The sequence below is a fragment of the Geotrypetes seraphini genome, chromosome 8 (genome assembly GCF_902459505.1).
Source record: "Geotrypetes seraphini chromosome 8, aGeoSer1.1, whole genome shotgun sequence".
Taxonomy (NCBI): Eukaryota; Metazoa; Chordata; class Amphibia; order Gymnophiona; family Dermophiidae; genus Geotrypetes; species Geotrypetes seraphini.
In genome coordinates, this window is record NC_047091.1 from 64,723,006 (window position 1) to 64,744,252 (window position 21,247).

The 21,247-nt window shown below is 42.7% G+C and overlaps 1 protein-coding gene across 2 annotated transcripts in view; it reads right to left on the reverse strand.

Annotated features, from left to right (window-relative positions):
• DPP3 (dipeptidyl peptidase 3) overlaps positions 1-21,247 on the reverse strand; it is a 165,437-nt gene that overhangs the window by 60,321 nt on the left and 83,869 nt on the right. For both annotated transcript variants that reach the window (XM_033954494.1, XM_033954495.1), the window contains exons 7-9: positions 15,441-15,571; positions 4,701-4,831; positions 4,551-4,609 (exon numbers count right to left, since the gene is read on the reverse strand). In XM_033954494.1, the coding sequence (XP_033810385.1) occupies positions 4,551-4,609; positions 4,701-4,831; positions 15,441-15,571 (321 nt within the window). The remainder of the gene's footprint in view (positions 1-4,550; positions 4,610-4,700; positions 4,832-15,440; positions 15,572-21,247) is intronic.

Sequence of the window (21,247 nt, forward strand, 5' to 3'; positions counted from 1 at the left end):
TACACCCTGAATGGAGAAACTTTAGCAAGGACTACGGCAGAACGAGACTTAGGAGTAATCATCAGTGCTGACATGAAAGCAGCCACTCAAGTGGAGAAGGCTTCATCTAAAGCACGGCAAATGATAGGTTGTATCAAGAGAAGCTTCGTCAACAGGAAACCTGAAGTCATGATGCCACTGTACAGAGCCATGGTGAGACCGCATCTGGAATACTGTGTTCAATTCTGGAGGCCACATTACCGTAAGGATGTGCTCAGAGTTGAATCGGTTCAGCGGATGGCCACCAGGATGGTCTCGGGGCTAAATAATAATAATAATAATAACTTTATTTTTCTATACCGCCATAGTCAGACGACTTCTAGGCGGTTTACATAGTAAGAAGGCTGGACATTCAGCGAATATTAAAGGTTTTAAAACAATACAAAACAAAACAGTAGATCCACATACAATACGATACTATACAATACCGTGAGACTGAATAACAATACTATACATTAAGTCTAAATACAATACTATACATTAAGTCTAAATACAATATCGTACAAAGAGTCTAAATGAGATCTAAGGGTAATGAGTGTCTGAGGGAATTAGAACAACCATGAGTTGGAGTTCTGGGTTCGAGGAGATCAAGGTATGAGGGGTTTGTAGGGAGAGAGAAAATGCGTTTTGTGGGGAGAGGAGACCTGGTGACGTTGGGGACCGTTTTAGTCAATGTATTTTGCGAATAGGGCAGTTTTGATTGTTTTGCGGAATGCATTATAAGTTACATTGGGTTCGATTATGTGGTTTTTCAGCCAGATTTGCTGTCTGTTCGCTTGGAACTTAAAGGTTCTATCTAGGAAGGCTTTGTATCTGCAGCCTGTAATCTTTGGGTAAGCAAAGATGTTTTTGTTCCTGGTCGTTCTTGTGGGGTTGTGTAGGGTGAAGTGTGTTTGTAGATATGAAGGTGCTGTTCCCCAGGCTTGTTTAAAACAGGTGCAAGCAAATTTGAATATAATTCGCGCTTCTATTGGAAGCCAATGCAGTTTTTTATAGTAAGGGCTGATGTGGTCGTTTTTTCTTAGTCCGAAAATTAGGCGGACGGCGGTGTTTTGTATGAGTCTTAGTTTTTTGATTGTTTTTTGTGGGATGCCCAAATATATGATGTTGCAATAATCAAGAAGGGATAGGGTCAGTGCTTGTACCAGCAACCTGAATGATGTAGGGTCAAAGTATTTTTTTATGGTTCTTAGTTTCCATAACGTGTAAAAGCATTTTTTGACTAGTGCGTTTGTGTGGTCAGTCATAGTTAGATGAGTGTCTAGCGTGATACCTAGTATTTTTATGTTTTTGGAAATTGGGTATTCGTGGTTGTTTATTTTTATCGATGTATTTGAAATTTTGTCATTAGGACTAGCCAGAAAGACTTTTGTTTTCTCTGCGTTAAGTTTTAGTTTGAAGTTGTTGGTCCATTTATTGATTTCGGTCATTGTGTATGAGAGGTTATCTACAATTTCTTTTGTGATGTCGTTTAAGGGTATAAGGATGGATATGTCGTCGGCGTAAATGTAGTGTATTAAATTTAATTTTTGTAGTAGGTGGCCTAAGGAGGCGATATAGATATTGAAAAGTGTGGGTGATAGGGGGGAACCTTGAGGCACGCCTGATGGGTTTTTCCATGGTTTGGAGTAGTTTCCATTGCCAATTACTCTGTAGGATCTGTTTGTTAGGAATTCTTGGAACCATTTCTTTGCCTTTCCTGATATTCCCATTGCTTCAAGGCACAGTAGCATGATTTCATGGTCTACCAAATCGAACGCACTGCTGAGATCTAATTGTAGGATCAGTGCGCTTTTGCCTTTACTGAAGAGATCATAGAGGTGGTTCAGTAAGGAGGCTAGGACAGTTTCAGTGTTGTATCCTTTCCTGAATCCTGATTGGTGTTCGCTAAGGAGGTTAAATTTGTCCAGGTAGTTGACTAATTGAAGGTTGACCAGTCCTTCCTGTATCTTTGTGAAGAGTGGAATGCTTGCTATGGGTCTGAAATTGGTTGTCGAGGCTGAGGAGGCTTTCTGGTCTTTGGGGATTGGGGTGATTAGTATGTGACCCATTTTTTTGTTTAATGTTCCGCTTGTAAGGGTGGATGTTAGCCATGCAAAAAGTTCCTTTTTAAATTCTAGGGGGGCAACTGTCATGATTTTAGGGGGACATGCATCAAGTAGGCAGTTAGATTTGGTGTACTTGTTAAATAAATTCAGGAATTGCTGCCAGTTTGGGTATTCAAGGTGGTCCCATATCATGTCTACCTTGGTGTCTTGGTCGTGGGGTTCCAGGAATTGAGGAGCATTTGTTGTGGTCGTGGGTAGTGTTGCTCTTAGCTCTGTGATTTTATTTTGAAAGAAATTGGCTAGGGTTTGTGCCGATGGAGTGGGCTCAGTGTCCTTTTTCAGTATTTGTGTTGTGTCGGTTATGGTTTTTACTAGTTTGAATAGTTCTTTGCTGTTTATTTTTGAAGTACCAATTTTTTTTCGCATAATGCTTACTGCGTTTTTCTTTGATCATATTTTTGTATATTTTCATTTTTTGTTTCCATTTTGTCTTGTCTGACTCATTGTTTGTTTTTTGCCAGATTCTTTCCAATTTTCTTAGTTCCTGTTTGGTGGTTAGTAGTTCCCCATCATACCATTCATTTGGTGGTCTATTTTTCTTTTTGTAGGTTTTATATGGTGCAATTTTGTTTAAGAGTTCTTTGCTGTAAGTTTCCCATTTTGTGGGGAAGTCCTGTGTTTCATTGATTGGGGGTTGTAACTCATAGTGGGTCCAGAATTCGGTTGGGTTTATGATGCCACGGCTGGTTACTGTGTTCATATTGGCGTTTTTGTGTTTTTGTTGAGTGTTTTGTTTTAGCCAATGTAGATTGAACTTGCCAATGTAGTGGTCTGACCAAATACATTTTTCCCAGGGCCCTGAGTGATATTGTATTTTGGGGGCTATTTCTTTGTGGGAGAAGGTGATTAGGTCTAGTTTGTGTCCTTTTTCGTGGGTTATTTCTGCGTCTGGGTTTGGAAAGTCCAGTGACATTAGGAGGTTGGCGATTTCAGTTATTTCAGGTTTTGTTGTTTGTTCTAAGTGAGTGTTTATGTCTCCCAGAAGCAAGTTGTATGAACCATTTAGATTAGATAGGGTAAGGAATTCGGCGAATTCCTCTTTTGCGCTTGACCATTTTTTGGGTGGGATATAGAATAGGGTTGTGGTTAGTGATTCTTCTAACTGCGCATTAGTGATTTTGCACGTTAGTATTTCAAGGGTCTCCCGTACGAAGAAAGACTGAGCAAATTGCAGCTCTACACTCTCGAGGAGCGTAGGGAGAGGGGAGACATGATTAAGACATTTAAGTACATCACGGGACGGGTAGAGGTGGAAGATGATATCTTTCTTCTCAGGGGACCCTCGACCACAAGAGGACATCCGCTCAAGCTCAGGGGAGGGAAGTTTCGTGGAGACACCAGGAAATACTTCTTCACGGAGAGAGTGATTGAGCATTGGAACGAGCTTCCAGTGCAGGTGGTCGAGGCACGCAGCATCTCAGACTTCAAGAACAAATGGGATACCTATGTGGGATCCCTACGAGGTCATGCCAAGGGATAGGGTCACTAGGACTGAATGAGCGGGTCAGTAGAGTGACAGTATAATTACAATTATTCTTTAGGGGGTCAGTAGACTTAAGAGGGTGGGTAAATAGTGTGGGCAGACTTGATGGGCTATGGCCCTTATCTGCCGTCATCTTTCTATGTTTCTAAAGACAGACAGGCTCCTAAGCCAGCCAGAATGCCCAAGAAAGTTTCTAAGTTCAGCCCTCAGGAATCTGTAAGGAATTGAGAGACAATCACTGGCTTCTTCCAAGAAAGGGGGAGAGACCAACTTAACTCACCCAGAGTCATCAGCTGGGGAAAGCAAAGAAAGTGTCAAGGGTAGGGGAAGGATAGGATCTTTCCCTAGGAAATGAAACAGTACATCATGCAGCTATGCATAGGTGTCAACATTTCAAAATGATTGGTGGTGCCAAATATACAAATTACCCCTCAATATTGGGTATGCTTAGCACCCCAGAGCTGGATCCTATGTATCCACGTATAAGAGGTGGGCCCTCCAGCTATAGAGAGGCTAAGGGAAATAAAACAGCTGGTAGAAGTGTAAGCTGTCGAGGGATGCACCCAGCTTCTTTATAGGGACAGGATCCTATAGAGTTGACAGGTTTTTATTTGAAGGAGGGGGATGTAGAAGAGAGAGATTTAAATGAATGGATTGCTGAAAAGACTTAGTACTCTGTGGACATTGTGGAAACTGTTTTAAAGCTATAGGAACCTGTTGGAGGCTGAAAGAGAGAAAGACTGGCTAAGTGAGACTTGTCCTGCCAAGGCAACAATGAGGTGAAGAAGACTTCTCCGTGATCAGGAGGCAGACTGCTCATGACAACAGACATGGGACTTCTGGGCAGATTGGGTGGGCCATATAGTCCCTTGCCTGCAAATGTTTACTATTATTACTACTGGAGATGTAAATCACATTACCTTCAAACTCGCCACGGGAACCAAATGGGTCTCGATAACTTTCAATAAATCCAATATAGCTATAGGAGAGAGAGACAATACCTGCTCAGTATCATAGCAACACATCAAATTCCAGTACCATACATAGAAATATAAACCATTGCTTGGCACCTCTCCACAACTGGCCCCTTGTCCCGGATCCAGTGGCGTGATCCCTCCTTGTGAGCATCGATAGATCCCACCAAGAAACTTTTTATGTAAAACTTCAGCATCTGGTCCTCGTGGGTGTTAGTGGTATATGCCTGTTGGAAGAAGGGAGAGGTGGGGAAGAAGAAAGGGACAGAAAGGAAAGTGATAAGATGGAGGGAGAGGAGAGAACAGGAGAAAGGGAGGAAGAGAAAGAAGGTGATATGAATGGTAAGAGAACAAAGTTAGTGAGGGGAAGGAGGAATGGAGATCAAATGAAGATCAAGGGGGCAGAATGGAAGAAGAGCATAAGGAACCAGAAGAGAAGCATGTGGCAGAAAGCCATGATGAGAGAAGGGAACAGAAAGAAGACAGAAAAAGTAAAAACAGAGAACACAATGTTTATGAGACAAGCAATTCAACCAACAGAAATACCAAAATCTATGACTTCTGAAATAGAAAACAAGATACAGAAGTTGCACACAAGGCATGTGAAAGGACAAGCGATTACCACAATAGGTCTTACAAATCAAACAATGATAATTATTTCACAATAGACAATGAAATTTAATCTGTAACTGTACATACAGGATGGGTAAAAATCAATGGTTTAAAAAAATGTAATCTGATTTTTTTCTATTTAAATTGGATTTTTTAAAATGAAATGAAATGCTTTTTTTGAAGAAAGATCTAAGATAATTTTCTATTTAAGATACATTATAGTACAAAAGTTATTAATTATGAAATAAGGATTAGTTTTGAATTATGTAGCATGAAGAGAGGGTAGATAACAGTTGAATGTTGTATATGTAGAAGGTAATTCCAAGGGATTGTATCAGAAAAGTCAGGAGAGACCGAAAAGCACAGTTACTTACCGTAACAGGTGTTATCCAGGGACAGCAGGCAGATATTCTTAACGCATGGGTGATGTCACCGACGGAGCCCCGGTACGGACCTTTTTAACTAGAAAGTTCTAGTTGGCCGCACCGCGCATGCGCGAGTGCCTTCCCGCCCGACGGAGGAGAGCGTGGTCCCCAGTTAAGATAAGCCAGCTAAGAAGCCAACCCGGGGAGGAGGGTGGGATGTAAGAATATCTGCCTGCTGTCCCTGGATAACACCTGTTACGGTAAGTAACTGTGCTTTATGCCAGGACAAGCAGGCAGCATATTCTTAACGCATGGGTGACCTCCAAGCTAACAGAGAGGGAGGAGGGATGGTTGGCCATTAGGAAAATAAATTTTGTAACACAGATTGGCCGAAGTGTCCATCCCATCTGGAGAAGGCATCCAGAGAGTAGTGAGTAGTGAACGTGTGAACTGAGTACCAAGTGGCAGCCTTGCAGATTTCCTCGATGGGCGTGGAACGGAGGAAAGCCACAGAAGCAGCCATAGCTCTGACCCTGTGGGCCGTGACACCTTCCAGTGAGAGACCGGCCCGAGCATAACAGAACGCAATACAGGCAGCAAGCCAGTTGGAAAGCGTCCGTTTAAAGACAGGACGACCTAGACGGTTAGGATCGAAGGTCAGAAAGAGCTGAGGGGACGAGCGGTGAGCCCTGGTACGGTCAAGATAGTATGCAAGGGCACGCTTACAATCCAGCGTGTGCAACGCCTGTTCCCCAGGATGAGAATGGGGTTTAGGGAAAAAGACAGGCAACACAATGGACTGGTTGAGGTGAAAAGCCGAGACCACCTTGGGAAGGAATTTAGGATGGGTACGCAGAACCACCTTGTCATGGTGAAAAACAGTGAACGGTGGATCGGCGACCAGTGCATGCATCTCACTAACCCTCCTGGCAGAGGTGATGGCAATGAGGAAAAGCACCTTCCATGTGAGAAGTTTGAGCGAAGTTGTGGCAAGAGGCTCAAAAGGGGGTTTCATGAGGGCTGATAAAACCACATTCAGGTCCCAGACGACAGGAGGAGGCTTCAGAGGTGGTTTGACATTGAAGAGGCCTCTCATGAACCGGGAAACCAGTGGATGAGCTGTGAGAGGTTTTCCGAGGATAGGCTCATGAAACGCAGTGATGGCACTGAGGTGGACTCTGATTGAGGTAGACTTGAGGCCAGCGTCGGACAGAGAGAGCAAATAGTCCAGTACAGTTTCCACCGCTAATGAGGTGGGATCGTGATGATGCAGTAGACACCAAGAGGAGAACCTGGTCCACTTCTGATGGTAACATTGGAGGGTGGCCGGTTTCCTGGAGGCATCCAAAATGCGACGGACAGGCTGAGACAGATTCTCTGGAGAGGTCAGCCCGAGAGAAACCAAGCTGTCAGGTGGAGCGAAGACAGATTGGGATGCAGTAGAGACTGACGTTGCTGCGTAAGTAGAGTAGGAAACACAGGAAGAGGAATGGGCTCCCTGGAGCTGAGCTGAAGCAGGAGGGAGAACCAGTGTTGGCGAGGCCACCGAGGAGCGATGAGAATCATGGTGGCCCTGTCCCTGCGGAGTTTGGATAACGTCCGCAACATCAGAGGTAGTGGAGGAAAGGCATAGAGGAACCGATCCGTCCAGTCGAGCAGGAATGCATCTGGGGTCAGACGATGAGGAGAGAAAAGTCTGGAACAGAACTGGGGCAGCTGATGGTTGTGAGGCGCTGCAAAGAGGTCCACCTGCGGAGTGCCCCAGCGAGCAAAGATGGAGTGGAGTGTTGAAGGGTCCAGAGTCCACTCGTGAGGTTGAAGGATGCGGCTGAGATTGTCGGCCAGGGAGTTCTGTTCGCCCTGGATATAGACAGCCTTGAGGAAGAGATTGCAGGCCGTGGCCCAGGTCCAGATGCTGAGAGCCTCCTGACAAGGGAGGCGAGATCCGGTGCCGCCTTGCTTGTTTATGTAGTACATGGCGACTTGATTGTCTGTGCACAGGAGAAGAACCTGAGGGCAGAGAAGGTGCTGGAAGGCCTTGAGAACATAGAACATGGCTCTGAGTTCCAGGAAATTGATGTGATGTTGACGCTCCTGAGGGGTCCAGAGTCCCTGGGTGCGTAGATCTCCCAGGTGAGCTCCCCACGCATAGGGGGAGGCATCCGTGGTTATGATCATGGAGTGAGGGGGTAGATGAAAGTGTAGACCCCTGGAAAGATTTGAGGAGTTCAACCACCATTGAAGAGATTGCTGAAGAGACGATGTCACAGAGATGGGATGAGAAAGAAGATCCGTGGTCTGTGACCATTGGTTGGCAAGAGTCCATTGAGGTGTCCTGAGATGGAGTCGCGCCAGAGGAAGCACATGGACCGTCGAGGCCATGTGGCCCAGGAGGACCATCATCTGTCGGGCAGGAATGGAGTGATGAAGGAGCACCTGACGACAGAGGTGGAGCAGGGTCCGTTGACGGTCGGAGGGGAGAAACGCCCTCATTAGTGTGGTGTCGAGAACTGCTCCAATGAACTGAAGTCGCTGTGTGGGAAGCAGATGCGACTTGGGGTAGTTGATCTCGAACCCCAGGAGATGGAGGAAAGAGATGGTGTGATGAGTGGCTTGTAGCACAAGTGGAGACGTAGGTGCTTTCACCAACCAATCGTCCAAGTAGGGGAACACCTGGAGGTTGTGAGACCTGAGGAAGGCCGCCACCACAATAAGGCACTTGGTGAACACCCTGGGCGATGAAGCGAGGCCAAAAGGTAGCACTTTGTACTGATAGTGACGGTGCTGTATCTGAAACCGTAGGTAGCGACGTGAAGTCGGATTGATTGGGATGTGAGTGTAGGCCTCTTTGAGGTCCAGGGAACATAGCCAGTCGTGTTGAGAGAGAAGAGGGTAAAGCGTGGCAAGGGAGAGCATTCTGAACTTCTCCTTGACCAGACACTTGTTGAGGTCCCTGAGATCGAGGATGGGACGAAGGTCTCCTGTCTTCTTGGGAACCAGGAAGTAGCGGGAGTAGAATCCCTGACCCCTTTGGTCCGGAGGCACCTCTTCGATGGCATTGAGAAGAAGGAGGGAGTGGACCTCCCTCAGGAGGAGGGGGGTTTGGGAGGAGTGAGAAGCAGACTCTACGGGAGGATTGTCTGGTGGAAGAGTCTGGAAGTTGAGAGAGTAGCCATGGCGAATGATGTTGAGGACCCATTGGTCTGATGTGATGATCTCCCAACAGCTGAGGAAGATTTGGAGGTGACCTCCGATAGGCTGAGGAAGAGGCAATGATGGTGGGAGACTGGCTATGCCCTGGAGGAAAAAGGTCAAAAGGGCTGAGATGGTTTTGACGGAGGGAGAGGCTTGGCAGGTTGGTGAGACTGTGAGCGAGCCTGAGATTGATGCTGTTGACGAGGTCGGCGAGGCTGCTGTTGAGGCGGGTTGAGAGGTCTGGCCGAGAACCTGCGCTGGTATGAAGACTGCTGTCTGTAGGTGCGAGCAGGTGGAGTCTTCTTTTTAGGTTTAATCAAAGTGTCCCACCTGGTCTCATGTGCTGAGAGTTTCTGGGTTGTTGAGTCCAGGGACTCTCCGAAGAGTTCATCACCCAGACAAGGTGCGTTAGCCAGGCGGTCCTGGTGGTTAATGTCCAGGTCAGAGACTCTCAGCCATGCCAAACATCGCATGGCCACCGCCATGGCAGATGCGCGAGAGGTCAGCTCAAATGAGTCGTAGATGGAGCGAACCATGAATTTCCTGAGTTGGAGGAGGCTGGAAATATGTTGTTGGAAAAGAGGGACCTTACGTTCAGGAAGGTATTTCTGTAAGGAGGAGATCTGTTGCACCAGATGCTTCATATAGAAGGAGAAGTGGAAGGTGTAGTTGTTGGCTCTATTGGCTAGCATGGCATTTTGGAAAAGGCGCTTACCAAATTTATCCATGGTTTTTCCCTCTCTGCCAGGAGGGGTGGAGGCATATACATTGGAACCCTGAGACTTTTTCAAAGTAGATTCCACCAGGAGGGATTCGTGGGGCAATTGAGGTTTGTCAAACCCTGGGATTGGAATAACCCGGTACAAGCTATCCAATTTGCGAGGGGCCCCGGGAACAGTGAGGGGAGTCTCCCAGTTTTTATAGAAAGTTTCCCGTAAGATGTCGTGGACGGGCAACTTTAGAAATTCCTTGGGAGGTTGCTCAAAGTCTAGGGCATCGAGGAAAGCCTGAGACTTTTTAGAGTCGGACTCTAAGGGGATGGAAAGAGCTGCTGCCATCTCCCTAAGGAATTTAGAAAAAGAGGATTGTTCTGGTTTTGAGGCGGTATCGGTCATGGAGGGTTCTTCGTCGGTTGACGAAGCATCCTCTTCGGTACCGTGCGGGGAGTTTTCCCACAAGTCTGGGTCTCTAACGTCAGGGTATGCACGTTTGGACATCGGTGTGGAAGGCTCGGCATGGCGGGTCTTTAAGAGAGATTTGCCTGAGCGCACCGAGGCGGTACCGGGAGAGGAAGACCGATGTCGTTCCTGGGACCGGGAAGGGTCGGCAGCAGTACGGGTATGCACTGTAGGTGTTTCAGCCAAGAGCACCGGCATGGAGGTATTAATCGGTACCGAGGGGGTCGACACCGATGGGACAGTGCGAGGCTCGGACCGGTCCCGTACCGGAAGGAGCGGTGCCAGCAACGCCGGCAACAGTTGTTGGAGTTGTTGCTGGAGCTGCTCCTGTAATTGGTTTTGGAGTATGACCGCGATGCGGTCATCCAGGGGGGGCACCGGTACCGCTTTTTTTTCCTTCGGTACCATAGGTGCCGCTCTACGCTCCGGCGATGAGGAGGCCGATGATGAGGCACTCACCGATATCGGAGCGGAGCGTTTGCGGGGTCGGTGCGGTGCGGGAGGGCCGGTGTCGCAACCGTGGCAGGAGGACGCTCAAGGGAAGTGGAAGGCTTCTTAGCCGGCTTACCTGGGCCCAACGACCCCGAAGAAGGGTCAGGTGGTGTCGACGTCGTGGGTGCCGACGTCGCAGCAGGTTCCATGGCAGATCCGGTACCGAATAAAAGATTTTGCTGGATCTGCCTGTTTTTTAATGTGCGCTTTTTAAGCGTAGCACAGCGGGTGCAAGAGTCAGCCCAATGCTCTGGACCCAGGCACTGCAGGCACCAATTGTGCGGGTCCGTGAGAGAGATCGGGTGTGCACACCGCTGGCACTTCTTAAAGCCCGGTTGAGGGGGCATGAAGGGAAACACGGCCTCCGCAAAATCGAATCCGGAGGCCTTTATGGTGGCAACAGGCCCCGCCTGGGCCGGCCTGAAAAAATAAAGAAAACTGGACTAGTTGTTTTTTTTTTTTGTAAGTAAAAATAGGGAAAAATTAGAAGAAAAACGAAAAATTACGCGAGCGGGAAGGCAGAAACTAGCTTTTCAACGGCCGTTGAAAGCACATGCGTCTTCTTTGCTCCGTGGAAACGAAGAAACTGGGGACCACGCTCTCTTCCATCGGGCGGGAAGGCACTCGCGCATGCGCGGTGCGGCCAACTAGAACTTTCTAGTTAAAAAGGTCTGTACCGGGGCTCAGTCGGTGATGTCACCCATGCGTTAAGAATATGCTGCCTGCTTGTCCTGGGATAATACATTAAATTGGATAAGACTGAACATTGAACTCTTAGGCTTTTCACATGAAAGCTTGTAACATTTAGCGTGGGAGATATGAATTGAACTATGACCATTTTTAATTAATTGGGAAATCTTTTACTAACTATAGCACTCACTAGTATGTATAATAACAGTACAGTGCCGTTTTAAATATTTTAATTTTTATTTCAAATTTATGTGAAAATAATAAAGTGTTTAATAATGTGGTGCAATGTGCTCAGTTCTCCAACCCAACGGTCATAAATACATAAATACTAAAACCAATTGTTTTAGGGAACATTGCGCTAGTTGGAGCAAATAAATTTTTTTAAAAAAATGAATGTTCAGTTTCACGATTGGGGTAATGTAACTGATTGGATTGGAAACAGATTTTACTTCACACATTGCATCAATCCCTGGACTTTTCAGATAAGTGCCATCTTTTCACAATTATTATATTTATTTTATTTATGTATTCATTTCTTTAGCCCGTCCTCCCAAAGAATCCCAGAACGGGTTACAAGAGTACATTCACAATATAAGTCAGGACATGACAGACATAACATAGTTGATAATACAGCATCTGAGTTACAGTAGGTAGCACTTTTTTTTTTAAGTTCAATAAATTTTTATTGAAGGTTTTCAAGAAAATTTACAAATCTTGAAACATTAAGTCAGGATAGTGAATTCCATAACAACTGGTATCATTCAAGAGAACAATGTTCATTAACAAGTCTATGGATAGTACAATAAACATTTATATAATTGTTGTTAATTATGTAAGTAGCACATTTAAGTTATACTAGGAATAGCATTTGCCAAGTTTCCAAGTTTCCAAGTTTATTAAATAGTTTGATTTATCGCCTATTCAAAATTCTAGGCGATGTACAAATAGTTCAAAAATTTAGAAAACATATCATTCAGACATACAATAAATTTGGGTAAAAAAAGTAAACTTATTTAAACAGTTATCAATACATTTACATCTACGTATAATAATAAAACAAAAGGGAAGTTATTTAATGGTTACATTCGTTGTTAAATTCAATAATAATTCAAGGGAAGTACATTAGGAAGGGAGACAATGACAATTAACAAAGAAGATTAGATAGGCAATGCGGAAGATTTTAATCATTGAAAGAATCTGTAAATAGAAAACTTTTAAGTTTGGTCTTAAATTTGTCTAAGTTTTTTTCTTGTCTTAAATAAAGAGGGAGATTATTCCAGGACTGAGGGGCTGTTATAGAAAAGATTGTATTGCGCCTTGTGTTAATAACTTTTAATGAGGGGATAGCTAATAGATGTTGATCTTGTGATCTAAGAGATCTAGAGGTAGTATAGGGTATTAAGACTCTAAAAATAAAGGCAGGAGTTTTAATTGTAAAGCTTTAAAGGTAAGTAAGCATTGTTTATATATGATGCGGTGTACTACTGGAAGCCAGTGTGCCTTCTTGAGTAATGGTGAAACATGGTCAAATTTTTTGGCTTTATGAATAATTTTTATGGAGGCGTTCTGAATTATTTGTAAACGCCTAAGCTCTTTCTGTGGTAAACCTATAAATAAGGCGTTACAGTAATCAATTTTAGAGATTACAAGGGAATGAAGTAATATGTTCAAAGATTGTGCACATAAAAATTTTGATACAGATCGGATCTGGCGGAGTTTATAAAAAGTAGATTTAACCACTTGGCTTATGTGATCGTGGAAAGATAATTTATTATCAAATATTACTCCTAGAATCCTAATATTTTTGGGTAGTGGAGGTACTAAGTCATTGAGGCGCAGTTCATTAAGGCGCTGGGTTTGTAAATTGCCTTAATAAAGCTTAATTTGAGCTATATTGGTTACATCATCTCATACTACCAACTAGCACTGCACTTAGCAGCGTTAGGCAAAAGAATCGGCTGGTGCTGGGAACACAATGATGCGATGATGGTTCCCCAAAACAATTGGTCTTAGTGTTTATGTATTTATGACTATTGGGCTGGACCACTGAGCACAATGCACCACACTGTTAAACATAAGCAGAATCTGACCTCCCCAAGAGGATCCTGGAATTCTCCCCAAGGGTCCAGGTCCTCATCAATTACATCTCGCCCCTCTGGGTAAAAATCCTCATCCCAAGAGACCCTCAGGAATTTGGATGAGAGAGGAGTAGAGGGGGTAAAACCGCCGCTGTGTGGGGCCACACCGGGGAAGACATCAAGGGTAACCCCTCCCCCCTCCCCCTAGTGGACACGGAACCTCCTGCAGCCAGCATATAAGCTTTACAAAGTCCTAACATAAATTCAGGGGGAAAGACTCCCAGTGGCCCCAAGGGACTTCCTGCCCCAGCAAGGGACCCTACCATACCTTGCCCCTGCCATACCAGAACAGGGGGAAGGTCACCTGAGGGAACTGAAATGAAGGAGGAGGTTCCCGCTGAAACTGAACCTGAAACCACCAAAATAGGAGCTCCTGTGGCCTGCTGTGTCTGAAAAGCCTGGGATTTTCCTGACGCTGAGGCCGAGGAACTGACCGACACGAAAAGGGAATCCCCAGCCATTCCGGTGGCAAGGGAATCCTTTTCTCCCTGACCGTCGGCGGCTGGGGAACCTTCCGCATGGGCGTCGGGTGAATCCCGGTCTTCCCCGCAATCTGAAGCCGACTTGCGAGGTACAAGCGGCGGGGGTGCCTTGGCCGCCGACATCCACTGCCGCTGAGGTTACCCCACCGCTCTGGCCTGCACAACGCTTGTACAGGCCAGCTGCGAGTACCTCGCATCTGGAGCACAATGAGCATTTTTTCCCTTTAAAAGTGCTCATTGTGCTGAAAACCGCCCTAGCTACAAGAAAAGTGCTCGTTAGTTGAGAAAATACAGTAAAAAGGCAGTTTTAAAGGGAAATTAGCCCTTTAGACTGGCACACCTCAGGATTTTTGTCTTTTTTTTTTTTTTTACAGAACAGACTCCACGGCTCTCAAAGCTGGAGGGCTGACCAACCAGGGGACCAGGCCGCCGGCTGAGGCACCTCTGCAGAAGTATGGGAAATGGAGGAAGGTGGGGGAGGGGAGGGACTCAGCACAAGACCCGCCGGGTTTAACACCCCTGAGGTTGGACGGATCCTCAAACAGGACCCGTCCAAGCTCTATCCAGCACAAAAGGGAAACCAGGAGTCCAAAAACAAAGTTCTAACAGTGCTAAGAGGGGAGCCGAAATTAGCCTTACCATCTGCTATAGGAGACCGAGGAAGACTGAATTAGTAGAGGGGAAGCTATACTTATATACAAGTTTGATCTCAGTCTCTACCTGCTGGTAGCAATGAGGTATAATACCCATTCGTAAAGGAACTATATCGATCTACCAGGCAATACAGAATATGGGCTTAACTACATCCAGGGTCTCTATCCTCTGGGTGACTGGACTGCATTGAGAGATTGAAGGATTCTCCATGGAAGATTCTTACCTGGTCTGTGCAGAAGTAGATGGTTTCTGCACAGAGCAAACATTTATGTGAGACTTTTCCAAAAGCAACTTTTCTGTATCCAAATGTTCTCTTGAGTCAATTGAGATGATCTCTCTGTGTTCATTTAAGCACAATATTGTTAGTCATGGCTCTGGCCTCAAAATGGCCACCATGACCTCTAGGGGAATTCTCATGTTACATATTAGTGCCATTTTGAAGCCACAGCCATGACAAGTAGGAGCAAATGAACATCAGTCCTGCCCTCAGAATTTCTAGATTACCAGGAATATCAAAGGTTGTCTCAGGTAGGCCTACAGGGGATGGAGAAGAGATGGGGCACTAGATGCAGGATTTTGCCAAAACATAGTTATGATGGATTTTTAACAATTCTGGTTTTGTGGTTTTACAGCATTGTATTTTATGTTTAAAGTTATATGTATATAGTTATAGATATACTTCCATTGTTTATTGTGAAATCAAATGCCATTGTTTGTACTGCAAGTTGTATTGTGGTTCTTGCTTGTTCTTTCACATGTGTGTAGTATCTTCATTATGTCACTCATCCTCATTCTAACTCCAACCCCAACCCCACCTGGTATACCTTGGAATACCACTTCACTTTCTCACACTCAATTCAATAGTTAAAAGTTCTCCAGAGCAAAAAAACTATGACACCAAAAATAAAACATATTGCCTCAAATATGGCTCCTTTCAACTCCACAACCTACCATCTCTGATGACATTAGCAAAACTGCAAGACAAGATGTAAGTATTGTAGATTAAGGAAGAGTAATGACAAGCCTTTACCTTGGCCTTCTCCAGGTTTTCCACCACTTTCTTCATGAGAGGGGCATAGTCACCCCGGGTCACTTCAAAGTGTGCTCCTTTAAAGTCAAAACACTTCAGCTTCTTCAACATATCTGCTTCATGAACAGAATCTGCAAATATGAGAAGAAATCAAAAGGTAATGATTAGTAAGATCAATAAGGAACATAAACAGAGTTTAGAGTAGAGTAGCTTTTAAGAAAAAAATCAGATTGTACATGCCAATTTTCTTTCCCCTTTAGTCCCAAACAGATCAGTCCAGAAATTGAAGGTTATGTCTGCCAGTGGGTGAAGACAGAGAACAAAGAACTGAATGCTACCATGAGGCACTGTGAATGTATTCCAAGGAAAAATTATCTCTTTCCTTATAAATTTTCTTTCTTTTAGTCCTATCAGGCCAGTCCAAAACCTGTGGATTATGTCTACAGACCAGTGGATGAAGACAGAGAAAGTAGTTCTGTGTGATTTACCCCTTAACAGCACCGTTAAGCACAGAATGCTCAGCATTTTGAATGACCTTTTGAATGACCAAGCAATGGAGCTCATTATCTACACTTCAGGTAAAATACTGCATTCATCCACTATTCATATGAAAAAGGCAGCATTATATTCTATTGCCATACAGCTCTCCAGCTGTGCCAGGCCCTTTTGTACTCTAATGAACCAAAGTTTCCTAAATGAGTTAGGAGCTAGAATTTCTCAGTTCTACAACTGTCAGAAGCTACTGTACTCTTAAGGTACTGCAGTTTTCCAACTATGTCAGGAGCTACTATACTCTATTGACCACCAAATCTCCAACTAAGTTAGAAGCTATTGTAATGTACCAATCTGCAGATCTTCAAACTGTATCATGAGACAATGAACTGCAGCAACCCATGTTAGCCTCATAAGGCTTGCTGTCAGCATTTTCTGTTGGCCTAACCGATGTCAGCAAAGACCTGTGGGAAATTGATATTACACAAATGTGACCCTGCTAATGTCAGTGCAGTTAAACCTTAGGGTTCCTAATCATTCAGTCTCAGTGCTTATCGATATCAGTGTTTAAAGTTAACAAAGAACCCTGATAGAAGGCTGGGTGGTTCCACAATTTCAACAGAGGTGCTAAGGTTCAGTGCTTAAGGTAAAGAATAGCCCCAGCTGCATGTTTTTAAAGAGCCACTGTCGCAGAGATACTGAAAAATAACAGAAACTCAAGTCTATGAAGGACAGGCCTCGCTCTCTTCACACCTCAAATACTCCCACCCATGAACACACAAACAGCATCCAGATAAAACCTCTTGCCTGCTTTTTCCAGGTCCTTCCTCTTCTTTCTATCTTCAGCTTCTAAAAACTCACACAAATCCTTGCCTCTCTATATATTCCCTCTCTTTCTTGCTTTCTTGATTCTTAGCCTCTCTCTCTCTCTTAGCCCCTCACACTTCCACATCTCACCTATTCAGACACATTCATGTAGGTAAACTGTCCTTTCTCTCTCATTTACACACACAGAAGCAACCTCTACATCTCCTCACTACCTCACTCTAGAAGACCTTCCTCCCTCCCTCTCCTACTCGTCTCTTCTCTGCCTCTCCTCAAACTATAAGTCGCCTTGAACCTATTTAGGCATAGAGCGACTCACAAATTGTATATTAGATTAGTATACTTTGTCACAAACCCGGCACTGTAGTTAGGTTTGTTCCAGGGAAAGGACAAAAACCCCTAACCTTGAAGAGAGCTGATCAATGCAGCAGCTCTCCTACCAGCAGATCACAAAGCTCTGTCCCTAGCAAGAGCGCCCAAGAGCAGGAGCCCTGGGAGGAGGGGAAACAGGATGAGAGAATTAACTTCTCTAAGCCTAGTGTAGCTCCTAACAAAGTACACTCTAGGAGACAAGCTCCTAGCCATTCTAGCACACACCTGCTGAAGTTAATTGAGCAGCAGCAAAAGTTCAGCACAAGGCTGCCCACCCCCCACTCAGGTTAGGGCGTGGCTTGCTGAGAGCTAGTCAAATAGAGCAGAGCAAGCTGAGCAAAGGCAATCTGGATCCAACTCTGGAAGGAGACTTATGGCCAGGTGCTCCCGTGCTCAAACAAGGGAATGAAATAGAGATGAGATAGCTGGATGATTTCCCACTGGCAAGTCCGCCTGATTGTTTACAAACAGAGGAAGCCATGGACATTACCTGGGATCTTGAAGAAGTCTTCATGGAGGAAAGTTGAGTTTTTCCTTTTTCCTTTCAAACTGCATTGTTTTTGGGTGCATGTAGGACTTATGCTGGCTGTGCGTGTGTGTGAGCATTTCCAAAGCTCACTCCAGAAGAATTCTCCAATGTTTTGAAAGACTGTGAATTATGTTTTTGCTTTTCTTTTTCTTGCTAAAGAAAGTTTAGCTACTGATTGTTCAGTGGGAGTTGTGGGGTCTGAATCCACAAAAGATCCTTGGGTTGGGATTGTGGGGCCATTCTCTGGCAGCTTTATTTAAGTGGATTCAACAACTCCCCACCCCCGCCAGCTTGCCTGGTTTGGCAGGGGAAGCCTGTTTGAACTCAGGCCAACACAGTGTGCTTGCTAAGGCAAATTGACTTTTGTTAGCAATGACAAAACTTATCAATTATTGCTTTCCTCTTGGTGTGGAAGGACCTTGTGAGACTGTTAAATACTGACCCTGAGGAAAGGGCTGCTCAGACCAGGGCTGACTTAGTAACCAAGCCCTCTGAGCTATTTTGTGTTTGTTTCATCTTTTTGATTTGGACTTTTGAACAGTGGCTGCACTGTTGGACACAACGCCATTGTTAAATAAAGCTTTACTATTTTTTTTTTTTTTTTTTAATTTTTAATTTATAAATTTTCCATTCTTACAATATTTAAATCATACAATATATATTAATTATTACATATCTGAAATATTGTCATTATTAATTCATAATATTTAAAATATAATATGAAAAAGATTATTCAATATATAAAATATAATTCCCTCTCCCTTTTTATATAATATGTTTCCATTAATTAATCAAATCCCACCCCATTCATATACAATTTTTATCATTGTGCTAAGAAACTAATCATTAGAATAATTTGTCAATGGTTGCCATATTTTCTTGAAATTAAGAAGATTTCCCTGTTGTATCGCTAATATTTTTTCCATTTTATAAATATGACAAACAGAGTTCCACCAGAATGTATAATTCAATTTGGTATAGTCTTTCCAATTTTGAGTAATTTGTTGCATGGCGACTCCTGTTAGTATTAATAATAGCTTATTATTATTTGCTGAAATCGGACTCTTAGTTCTCATTGCAGTTCCAAATAATATGGTGTCATATGAGAGTCCTACGTGATTTTCTAGTAAGTTATTAATTTGGGGCCAAATTGAATTCCAAAATGCATTTACATAGGGACAGAAAAAGATTAAATGATCTAACGTCCCTATTTCCAATTTACAATGCCAGCATCTATTTGATCTAGTACTATCTATTTTTTGCAGGCGCGTTGGGGTCCAAAATACTCTATGTAATAAGAATAACCATGTTTGATTCATAGATGCTGACCTTGTAGATCTTAATCTCCAGGACCAAAATCTTGGCCATTGAGATTCAGAAATTGTCTGACCAATCTCAATACTCCAAATATCCCTAAGACCTGTTTTCTTTTTTTTATTTATAAATCCATATATTAATTTGTACCATTTTGCGGCTTGGTGACCCAAAAAATCCGTCTGGAAACATAGAACCTGTAAACTATATTGATTATTTAGATTTTTCCATTCAGGGAACCCTACCTGAATGGCCTGCTTCAATTGCATCCATTTAAAATATTGTGTTTTATTTAGTCCAAATTTATTTTGCAATTGTGAAAAACTAAGCAGTGATCCTTCTGATATGACATCATTCAATGTTCTTATTCCTGCATTTATCCATTGTTTCCAGACGATTTTAAATCCGCCAATCTTGATCCTGGAGTTTATCCATATTGATTGATTTAGAGATTTAGCAATAGGTTCTGATGATAAATTACTGATATATCTCAATGTTTTCCAAGTGTCAAATAAAATTCTGTGATCTTTGTATCTTTTAGGCATTGTTATAGTTATTAACTGTTCTGGATATATAGGGAACAGGAGCCGCCATTCTAAATATAGCCAATCTGGTACATTTTCTAAAAGGTCTGGGAGGATCCAATACATACCCTGTCTTAAGATATAGGCTTGATGATACCTATAAAAATTTGGAAAATTTACCCCCCCTTCCACAATTGGTCTTTGTAATGATACTAAAGCGATTCTTGGTCTTTTCCCACACCAAACAAATTTTGTAAGAACATTGTTAAGTTTTTTATAAAATGAACCCTGAAAAAATATTGGAATCATACTCATTTGGTAACAAACCACAGGCAATATCATCATTTTAACTGTTTGAATTCTTCCCCACCAAGAAAGATGTAGTGGATTCCATTGCTCACACATTTCTGTTATTTTTTTTAATAAAAGTTTTTCATTCTCTTTGACTGTATCTTCAATTGTGTTTTTGATCATAATTCCTAAGTATTTTATTCCATCTTCTTTCCAAATAAATGAATATGGATCAAATAATCCCTTGGTACAATGAACATTTATTGGGAGAATTTCAGATTTGTTCCAATTAATTTTATATCCAGAAAAAGTACCATATTTTTCTATTAAATTAAGTATACATGGAATAGTAGTTTCCGGTTCTCTTAAATATAATAATATATCATCTGCATATGCTGATAATTTAAATTCAAAATCGGTAAATGATATTCCCCTTATCTCCTTAGTTTTGTTTATTGCAATTAATAAAGGTTCTAGGACAATATCAAAAAGTAAAGGAGACAAAGGGCATCCTTGTCTAACTCCCCTATGCAAGTTAAATCTGTTTGATAAATTATTATTAATATATAATCTTGCACCAGGAGAGCTATACAATGTCTGAATCATTTTAATAAAACCGGATCCTATGCCAAACCATTGTAAAGCTTGGTATATAAAATTCCATTCCACTCTGTCAAAGGCTTTTTCTGCATCTAAAGATATTAAAAAAACTGGATCATTTATATTTTTTGCTAAATTTAATGAGTGGAATGCTAATCTAGTATTATTTGATGAATGTCTTTTAGCAATAAATCCTGTTTGATGTACATCAATAATGAAAGGGAGAGCTTTTGCCAATCTTAATGCTAATACTTTAGCCATTAATTTGTTATCCACATTCAATAATGAAATAGGCCTGTAATTTGAAACCAGAGTAGGATCTTTGTTTGGTTTTGGTAAGACTATAATTATCGATTCTGCCATAGTACCAGAAATATTTTCATTCTTTATTTGATATTGATATAAATTTAACAGATGTGGTAATATGATATTTTGGAAAAATTTATAAAATTCAACCGTATAACCATCTCCACCTGGAGCGGATCCAGCTCTAAGAGATTTCAATGCTGTTTCTAATTCTTTTAAAGATATAGGTTCTTCTAAACTTCCTTTTATATGATCTGGAATATTTGGTCCAATATATGAATTTAAAAAAGTTAATCCGTCTTGTTCTTTATTTTTATAAGAATTGGAAGTATATAATTCTTTATAAAAATCAAGAAATTGTGTTATAATATCTTTTGTGTTGGTATGTGTGTTACCTTGTGTATCTTTAATTGCAATAATCTTAGATTTTCTTTTCTTTGCTTTTAGAAAGTTTGCTAATAATTTCCCCGCTTTATTTGAATTTCCATAATATTGTACTTGTTTGTTGAAAATGTCTTTCCTCACAATTTGAGAAGAAATCTCATTATATTTAA